General features: G+C 50.7%; 2 protein-coding genes across 2 annotated transcripts in view; one reads left to right on the top strand and one right to left on the bottom strand.

Moving 5' to 3' along the window:
* PQLC2 (PQ loop repeat containing 2) overlaps positions 1-3,560 on the top strand; it is a 3,762-nt gene extending 202 nt beyond the window's left edge. The window contains exons 2-7 of the mRNA XM_009079855.1: positions 557-686; positions 1,147-1,234; positions 2,217-2,368; positions 2,568-2,660; positions 3,005-3,190; positions 3,465-3,560. Of these exons, the coding sequence (XP_009078103.1) occupies positions 557-686; positions 1,147-1,234; positions 2,217-2,368; positions 2,568-2,660; positions 3,005-3,190; positions 3,465-3,560 (745 nt within the window). The remainder of the gene's footprint in view (positions 1-556; positions 687-1,146; positions 1,235-2,216; positions 2,369-2,567; positions 2,661-3,004; positions 3,191-3,464) is intronic.
* Positions 3,561-6,033: 2,473 nt separating this feature from the next.
* CAPZB (capping protein (actin filament) muscle Z-line, beta) overlaps positions 6,034-9,577 on the bottom strand; it is a gene marked incomplete at its 5' end in the record, with an annotated part of 46,323 nt that continues 42,779 nt past the window's right edge. Inside the window, one exon of the mRNA XM_009079856.1 lies at positions 6,034-6,940. Coding sequence (XP_009078104.1) covers positions 6,853-6,940 — 88 coding nt within the window. The remainder of the gene's footprint in view (positions 6,941-9,577) is intronic.

The following is a 9,577-nucleotide window of genomic DNA, read 5'->3' on the forward strand; positions in this document are numbered from 1 at the left end:
GCCAAGCACACTTGAATTATTAAATCCACCCTGAAAAAGCAATCTGGGCTTGGGAAACGTGGCATTCCCAGGAGGAGAGGAGCAGAGAGCACAGCCCCAAGGCTTTGTTTGGCTTCATATTGATGCTGTGCTTGGCAGCAGGAAGATCCCACGTGAGCCAAGTGTGGTCAGTGCAGGTCATACCTGCAGAAGGAATGTTCCCAGGAGCACTGAGCTGCCTGGAAGTGCTGAGACAAGTGTGACAGAGAGGGATGTGTGGTCATGCTCTGTATTGCCTAACCAGAGGGGAGGATCCTGCAGCTGATGCTTCTCCTGCCCTGGCACAAGGACAGGTCACAGGGCTGGAGCCCAGAGCACCCAGTGAGCCTCAGGAGTTCTCACTGGGACCAGCTGGCTTGGGCAGGGGCAATCCCTGCTTTTCCTCCCCTGAGTGCTTTGGGTGGGTGGCAACTGTGAAATGATCCAGGTGGGAGCAACAGGGAATCCTGAGGATTGTTCCCAGGTAGTGCTGCAGCAGCCAGGGGTTATGTTTGTGTCTCTGCCCCATTTTCTGCAGGCAATTTTACCAAGCCTGCAAAACAGGCATCATGGACCAGGCTCTCTCCATCTATTTCCTGCTGGGATGGCTGGGAGGAGATCTCCTCAACCTCATCGGCTCCTTCCTGGCTGAGCAGCTGCCCCTGCAGGTACTGACTGAATCCCTGGGGCAGCTCTCCAACACCCCAAACTCCAGGGAGGAGGGAAGGGGTGGGAGTTGCTTTATCCAGCATGGGCAATCAGAGACCTAACAGCCTGGGATGCTCCCTCTTTCCCCTTGGCTTGCTCCCTTCTCCCTCTGGGAGTTGCTCTCTTCTCCCTATCAGGGTTCCTCCCTTTTCCCTCTAAGGGTTGTTCCCTTCTTCCCCCCTGGGATTGCTCCCTTCTTCCTCTCAGGGATGCTCCTTCTTTCTCCCCTGAGGTTGTTTCCTTTTCACCCTCCTTTTCACCTTCTCCCCTTCCAGAGTTACTCCCTGCTTTTCCACCTGGGGATGTTCCCTCTTTCCTCCCCAGGGATGTTCCCTTCTCTCCCAGGGATGCTGGCTCATCCCAGCCACCACCTGGAAACCTTCCTGCAGGAAGGCCCAGCCTGTCCCTCCCTCCCTACAGGTTTACACAGCCATTTACTATGTGTTGGCAGACCTGGTGATGCTGTCCCTGTACTGCTACTACACTGTGAAGAACAAGGGCAGAGGATGTGAGTTGGGACACAAATTTGGGGTCCTGAGCTCCCCTTGGCTCACCTGTCAACCTGGTTTGTCCTTGTCTGCAGAGCTGGGAGGGGAAGGAATCCCCAGGGAGGTCCCAGAGGCAGAGATGCTTTGCAGATGTATTGATGCAGCTGTTAGATGCCTCTTACTGCTTGATGTTCTTTTTCCCCCATGGATAATTTGAGCTCCTAGGAAAGCCAAAGCCAACAAATAGCTCCAACCCTGCAAACCACCACACAAAGAGTGTCCAGGTTGAAAATCAACTCCCTGTGAGTTGCATTGGGCATAGAAATGTACCCACAGTTAAGTGGTGACTCCACCTCAGAGCTGGAAACCACCAAACTCCTGACCCAGGCCAGTGCTGTAAGGGAAAGGGGAAGTTTTCCCACTGTTTCAGGGTCTGTGCTCCGGCTCTGACACGATGGGGGAAGTTCCTCCCTGCTCAACTGGAGGGAAAAGGGAACCTGAGCAGTTCTTGCAAGGCTTAAAACCAGAGAAAAATCCACTTGTTAGCACTGCAGCTTCGTGAACTCCAAACCTTGGGACTGGGATGACAATTTAACTTATTAAAGACTTAAACTTACTAAACCAATTGATATTTAACCCATTCACTGTGTAGTTTTGTTAATGCTGCAGCCTTTGTTTACTGACTAGAATAAGGCAAGGCAGGGCTTGGTCTGGCAGGGATTTGAGTGTGGCTGTTCTGAGTTAAGACAGTAAAATCGTCTAGGGATGATGATTTTTTAAGTGCTCTAAACTCAGAAAAACTGAGATAGGAGCAGTTTCCTCCCTGATAAGGTACAAATTGGCCTTATCACTGTGAGATGAATCACCCACAGCAGCCACTGAACCACTTGGTGCTGGCTGAGATAAGGGAGAGTTTCTTTCCCCAGAGGGAGTTCTGGCACCCCTGAGGCTGCTCTGGGGGTGCTGGGACCCTCCCTAACAGCCTCTGCCTGATTCCTGCAGTCTCTGCCACGATCAACACAACGTTCATGTTCCTGTGCCTCTTCGTGGGGACAGTGTCGACCACCTCCCTCGTGGGCCATGGTGCCACCACACAGGGCCCAGGGACCTTCTCTGGGAGGTCTCTGCTGTCTGTGGAGGAGCTTGGGGCAAAGGTGAGCTGGTTTCCAAGCTGGGTGATGGGGTGGAGAAGATCTGGGTGGGCATGTCCATGGCTGGTGTGGTCCTGCTCAGTGGGGTGTGGGATGGCTGGGGAGATCAGGGGGTGGGTTAGGTGCTGCTGTCTCCTCACACAGGGCCATGGTGTGGGTGCTGAGGACACAGGGGCTGCTCCTGCCCCTCCCTGCCTTGCAGCCTTTCACCAGGAGTGAGATCATTGGCTTCACCGTGGGCTCTGTCTCCTCTGTGCTGTACCTGTGCTCCAGAGTGCCCCAGATCTACACCAATGTGAGTGGAACAGCCAAGCCATGGGCACCTCTGGGCTCCTCACCTGCCACATTGCAGGGGGTGGTGGCATCTTCTTCCTCCTCTTTGCTCAGACGTCCCAGGGCTCCATCTCTGGTCATGTCATAAAGGACTTTTTCTGTACTTCTGGTCCAAAACCTTCCCCTTAACATACTAATATTTTGAGGGTGGGGCTTTCAAGCAAAAGAGGAACTAAAAGGCTCTTGGCTTTGAGTCATCATCACCTTTTATCTCCTCCTTTTTTTGGGGGGGGATGGGATGATTAACACCACTTTCTAATGAGATTTCAGCTGCACCCAAGCTCCTCTCCTTGTCCTTTCTCCCAGTACAAGAGGAAATCCACCACTGGAGTCTCCTACTCCCTCTTTGCCCTGGTGATGTTGGGGAATTTGCTGTATGGCCTCAGTGTCCTCCTGAAGAACCCTGAGCCAGGGCAAGGGGAATGGGACTACATCCTGCACCACCTGCCCTGGCTGGTGGGCAGCCTAGGAGTCCTTTCCCTTGATGTGGTTGTATCCTTTCCTCAGCAGTGCTTCCCTCTAGGATCACATCCCTCTGACAAGGCTTTGCAGAGAGTGATCCTGTCAGGGCTGGGCAGGAGTGGGGGGGGTTGATGCTATTTGGTGCTTGTGATTTGTGGTGTTGCAGCAGCTGAAATGCTTCACCCTCTTGTCTGCATGAAGCTCATTGTCCTGTTTCCACCTCCCCTGGCACAAACACCCTTTTTCTAGGTGGTAGCACACAGATCCACCCCTGTGTGTGTGGAGAACCTTAACCTCTTCTCAGATCTCCTTCCAGTTCCTTGCCTATCGGAAGGGAACACCCAGCACCCACGAGGAGAGAGATGCTCTTCTGGGTGAGCAGGACAGCCCAGAGAGCTGATGAAGGGACCTGCCCTGGACTGAGAGGAGGAGGAGGAGGATGATGCAGATGAGGAAAGTGGCCTTAACCCCAGGCACATTGGTCCCTCCATCCTGGTGGATCTGGGGAGAAGAGGACTTGAGCCACTGGGTGACACGTTGTGCTGCTGAGAGTGGCAGAGGATGCTGCTGGGAGACCTCTTTGATACCAATGATGCTCTTGGGATAAAAGGGAATTATTTGATACCTCAGAAGGTCCTCTTTGCTGCTCTGAGGCCTCACAGCTCAGCCTGGTCACTGCTGCATCTCTCAAGGGTCACCTAGAGCTTCCTTGGTGCTGGAAAACCTGGAAAGAGCCTGAGTGGGAGAGGACAGAGCTGACTGACCTGTCATGGACATGAGCACCACTGTGAACCTCACAGCTCCACCACTGTGTTCCTTCTGGAAGATGCAGAGTGGCTGGAACCACTGGGAAGGAGCAGCATAGCCGAAGTGTTCCGTGCACACCTACTTGAATTAGCACAGCTCACCTGGCTATAAAACATGTCCTTGCCCCATGTGCCTCCTTTGGTTTCATTCTGCTGCTTTATCTGGCAGCTCCTGCCCCTAAATGAGTCTCATAATCCTCATTTCTTTGCCTTCTCAGTCTGTGCCTCACCCACATTGTCACTGCCTGAATTCCTTGGAGAAGTTGCTCCATTGCTTTCTGTTACCAGAGCTGCCTCTGCTCGCTCTGGGTTTGGTCCTGTCCTCTCTGGTCAATAATTTACCCCCAGCTTGATGAGTTTATCCCCCTCTCAGGGCCCTGCACAGCAGCACGGTGGCTCCTGCACCAGGGAAGGACTGGAAGCAGTGGTGCTTTGGGAAAAGCTGTGTCCCAGCAGAGGTGTAGCCATGCAGTGGCTGGACCAGCCCAGCACCACAGGCTCCCCTCATGTGCTGAGCTGGGGAGGAGCAGCTCAGTCTCACTGGGAAAGCAAGAAGAAAACCAACTAAAGCTTGTAGATCCTCAGGAAAAACTATCAGAGCTTTTCCTTGTGCAAACAACAGCTTTTCTTCTCCTGCAGTCATGATCAGCTCCTCTTTTTGCTTCCCTTTCCAGCTACTTCCCTGACACTCAGCATCATGTCCCTTTTGGCTTTAGCTGTGTTCTCATGAATCTGCAGTTCCTCAGCCAACCCCATGACACTTGTCCTTCCTGAGGAAGTCACTCTCCTCTCTGCTCTGTCCTCACTGAGGACTCCAAGCTACAACTTGGAATACACAGCTCAGCCTGGAAATGGGAGTCAGACTGCCTGATGTCCATCAACCTGCCCCAGCAGGTTAACTGAAACAAACTGGGCCAGGATTTGGGGCTGAGCCATTTGGTTTTAGGAAGAAAAAGCATTTTTTCAAACTCTTGGAGCTCCTTAAACAAAGCAGGTGAGGTCTGCACTGCAGTATTTCATGATTCTGCCCCTCCAGGCTCACATTGGCAAAGGGGCTGCAAACCTCATCCCTATCCTTAAGCCAGCAGGATCTCCTCTGCTGAATTTCCCTAGGAATTGTGCAAGGACAATTCCTGTCCAGTATTAACCCAATCCATAAGCAAATCCTTCATCTTTGCCATTCACAGCACTAAATAATTGCCATGTACTCACTGACCAAGGGCTTTTCTCAAAGCTAGACAAAGAGACCCTAACGTGAACGCCAAGGGCTTTTCTCAAAGCTTTTCCTTGTGCAAACAACAGCTAGACAAAGAGACCCTAACGTGAACTTAAAAACATCTATATACAATGTAGTTTGTCCCCACAGGTTTAGCCAAGGCACAAGTTAAGTAAAAAGTTGATTTCCTCTGACTTTAGGCTGGGCAGGATGGAGCAAGGTAAGCAGTTGTGTTTGGCAGAGGGAGGTTACACACCCACAGCCTGGCTGGGTGGAAATTCCTGTCACAGAGGCTCTCCCTGAGCTTTTCAGCTCTCCAAGACATGACTGCAGCTCTGTCCCTGCAAGTGAAGATTTCACACCCAGCAAAGACACAGAGCAGGAACAACTGTCCCAGAGTGAGGTAACCTGAAAACCTCATGGGTTTCCCCCTCCCAGGCTCAAGAGTTCACACAAACTTATCTCCAGCTTCAAAAAAAAAAAGGTTTTTTTCCTTGGACAGAACCAATGACCAAATCCTAAAGTGTCTCCCTGGGGGATCCCAGCTTGGAGGTTTCCCCAGTCTGTGTCCCACAGGAGTCACAGGCCCCAGGACATCCCATGGGCACCTGTAGGCGTCTGGGGGGGGAAACAGGTCATGTTAGGAAAGCAAAATACAGCACATTAATCACTTGCATAGGCTCACCCAAAGCTAATTCCAGTGGCCATGGCCAGGAGGAGCCCAGCAAGTATTTGCTCCCACCCTCCTCCAAATTATTATCACACAGCTAACCTGGAGGTGAGAAAACAAACCAACCCCAACCACCCTGTGAAAAAAGAAAGAGAAACGAGGACACACCAAGCACACACACTTCTTCCTGGGATTTTTTTTTCTTTTTATTGTTTTAGTCTTTTTTTTTCTTTTTTTTTTTTCCATTTTTTTTTTTTAGTATGGAGGCTCAAGTCTCAGATGTAGATTCAATTTAAGCTTTACAAAAAAAACCAAAAATCGAAACAAAAAAACCCCTTTTGCATTCCATAAAAATTGACAGAAAAGCGCCTTGGAACCAGGCTATAGAAGAGCAGAACTTTCAGCAGGTCTCCAAATCACCATCTCCTGCACATCTGGGTGAATCACTATTGTACAACCCCAAGGAACACCCTCTCTTCCCTCCCTCCCTTCAGCCAATCCCTGTGCCCAAGCCCCCAAACATACATGGAATAGATTATTTTCCTTTTTTTTTTTTTTTTTTTTTGGTTTTTTTTTTCCAGTTCTTCCTCTTTCACACACCACAGTATTTAATAAAGTTTTGTTTTACATTTTTTACACCAATGTAACAAAAGGCAGGAGGAGAGGGGGGGTGAAGGGGGAAAGGAGAAGACAAACAATGATCCGTGGTGATGCATATAAATGGGGGAAGGTGGAAAAGGGTGGGAAGGGCAGATAAAAATAATACATGGACTTCTACAGGAACAGAGCCTAAGGTCTTGATAGTAAAATGTGGTGCAAAGTAGGCCTCAGAGACTGAAAAAGTTTGTACAGCTTTATTCATGGGGAGAAGATGGTGCTGCATGGAGATATTGAATGCAAATCGTGACGTGATGGAACAGAAAAGGGCAAGGGGGGGATGAGTTCTCTACCAAAGGAATCTAACGAGTGCATGGCAGGTCTTGTTAGCATGGAGAGTATCTTAACTTTGCTGCTTTCTCTTCAAAGCCTCCACCAGGTCGTTTTTAAGAGCTTCTTGTTTTGATTTGTCTGCAAAAGTCTGCACAGACCTGTGGGGGAAAAGGGAAAGGGGAGTCAGAGGGGATGGAGAGGAGGGAAGGGCTTAACAGCCTTTCTGGCATGGGAGTGGAGAGGGAGGAGAAGCACCTCAGCCCAGGCTCAGGGAAACACTCAGCTCGGCCTGTTCCAACACGGGAAGCAGAAGGCAAAGTGAACACTCGGGTGAGTACATCAAAGCACAACTCACTCTAGCAGGAGGCACCACAGACTCGCCCGGCAGCTCAGCCTCCAGCGGCTGCAGGGAGGAGATTCCCAAGGTCTGCAAGAACCCCAGCGTCCCACCGACCAGCCAAGGGGTTAGCACTCCTGCTCTCCCAAAGTCCAGAGAAAACCCAGGGGAAGGGCCAGGCTGGGGGAGCTCCTGAACCTGCTGCAGACTTCACCCAGGGTCCAGCAGCTGCCTCAAAGCTTCCTTCCAGCATCGGTGCTGGGGGGGAACAGCCAGAGGGGCTGGGCTTGAATTTGCCTGGTTTGGACCTTCCCTAAGCAATGACAGATCCAAGAGAGGAACAGAGATACTGTCACAAGATCCTTGCAGGGCTTCCCTTTGGCTGAAAGGGCAGAGGAAAAGCTCCACCTTTCAGCAGTCGCCTCAGCTCAGTGGAGGAACCTCCAGTTTCAATGGGACAAGAAGAAATTTCCACTTTTCAAAAGGCTCCTCTTAAACATGACCATTGAGAGAATTCTAAGACCAGACTTAAATGGAGTTACCACCACAGAGAAGTGGTAGGATGCAGTTTAGTAGGATTTCTCCCCATTTAAACCACATTTCACAGACTTTTCAGTCCTCAGTACCTGCTCTAGTGGAAGGTGTCCCTGCCCATGGCAGGGATGGGATTGGATGAGCTTTAAGGTCCCTTCCAACCCAAACCATTCTGGGATTCTAGAATTCCAAGTGCTCTTATTCTGCCTGGATGCTGTCCCTGTAAACAAGGCTGCTCTTTGTGGCACTTATCTCCCTACCACTTTCATAACAGTATTTCCATTCTCTTGTCTCTGGAGGTTTCTGCTGCTTTAATAAAAACATATACATTTTATACCTGCATTTATCACAGGCTGGAGAAAAGTGGGTCTTGGCCATTGCCAACAAACAGTGCATTTCCCCTTGGTCAGCTGAATGTGTTTAAAACATCTGTAATTTGTTAGGAACTGGAGTGGAAGGTTAAACTGGCTCAGGGTTAGTCACTGCTGTGCATCTTTGACATTCAGAGCTCCAGAGCACAGGAACAAATCCCTTTGGAGGCTGTGCAGAGCACAAGCAAGTGGAGGCTGGGAATGTTGGAGTGAGCTTGAGCAGGACTGGGTTTCCAGCTCCAAGAATATTCAAGATCCACCAGGCTAACAGGGATGTGCATGTGGGGTGAGCACACATTTACCCTGAACTCATGGGAAGTACCAGTTGGGTTTTACCCAAATTGTGAGAGCTCCCAAGAATTCATTCTGCAGGGAAGATGCTAAGATTCCAAGGAGTTTCTTCATGGAAGTGTTGTCCCACAGCTGCCCAAGGGACAGAATCCCAGGCCTTCTGCATCCAATCTACCACCACTGTGGGTATAGAACCACGTGCTCCTTTCCTGCTCCCAAGCCAGAGTGCAAATCCTGCCACATTCCCGAGCGTGAGGCTCCACCTGGGGGAACTACCACTTGACATCAGCAGCACAGCCCTGGGCTGTGGCAGAGAATGACCCGTGGGTGCCACACGGCTCCGACGTCCTCCCTCAGCCTGCGGATTAGGGGTTAGTTCTGTCCCGGTTATCATGCAGAGGCTGGGCTGGGTGAGTCCTGGTTTAGTGCTGTTGTCACACCTCACAGGCAGCGAGGGGTACCTGGATTGGTTTAGTTATCAGGCTGGATGTAGATCTGGCGCTGGGTCAACACTTGAGAAAGTTCCCTCTGCAACTGCTTATACTTTTGGTTGTCGGGAATAGCATCGATAGATCTACAGAGAGCAGTGGGAAACCAGGGAGGTAAACAGGGAAAAGAACAGTCAGAAGAACTCAGTAACACAGAGCTGGGCTGCTGGAAACGGCCAGGAGCACGCTTGGAGGAAGAAGAAGTGTAAACAGAGAGGTTAAGAGGAGCAGGGAAGGGCCAGGAGGGGCTGGAGGTGGGGGCTGGGTGTTACCAGTCCTGAGTGGATCAGCTCAGTGCTGCACACAGTGCCAGGGCTCAACTGAGACACAGGAGAGACAGTCAATTACAACAGCTTAAGGCAACGTTCAGCAAGGAAAGACTATTACACATTTCCTTTCCATGTTAATAAAGGCTTCCTGGCTAACCCTCACAGCACAGAGGGACACTGAGGGCTGGGACACAACCCACACAGCTGCTGTGGCAGCTCCTTCTGCCCTTGCTGCTAACACAGCAGCACAAGTCTCTAATTAGCACATTTTTCTACCTTCTCCCACGTTTCAGCCTGTGAGACAACAGCAGAACACTGATCTGTGCCATTAGTTCTGCATTATCACACTGTGTTGGGAGGTCTCTCTGCACTGGAAATGAAATGATTTGGCATCACAGCTCTGTGTTTGCTCTATGAGCATCAGAACTACCAGCTTGGGGTTTTTTTATGTCCAATTCCTGCCCAGGAATGAGCAGAGGCTGAAAGGTACAGTCCAGTTTCCCTA

This window comes from Acanthisitta chloris, unplaced genomic scaffold, assembly GCF_000695815.1.
Source record: "Acanthisitta chloris isolate BGI_N310 unplaced genomic scaffold, ASM69581v1 scaffold17628, whole genome shotgun sequence".
NCBI lineage: Eukaryota > Metazoa > Chordata > Aves > Passeriformes > Acanthisittidae > Acanthisitta > Acanthisitta chloris.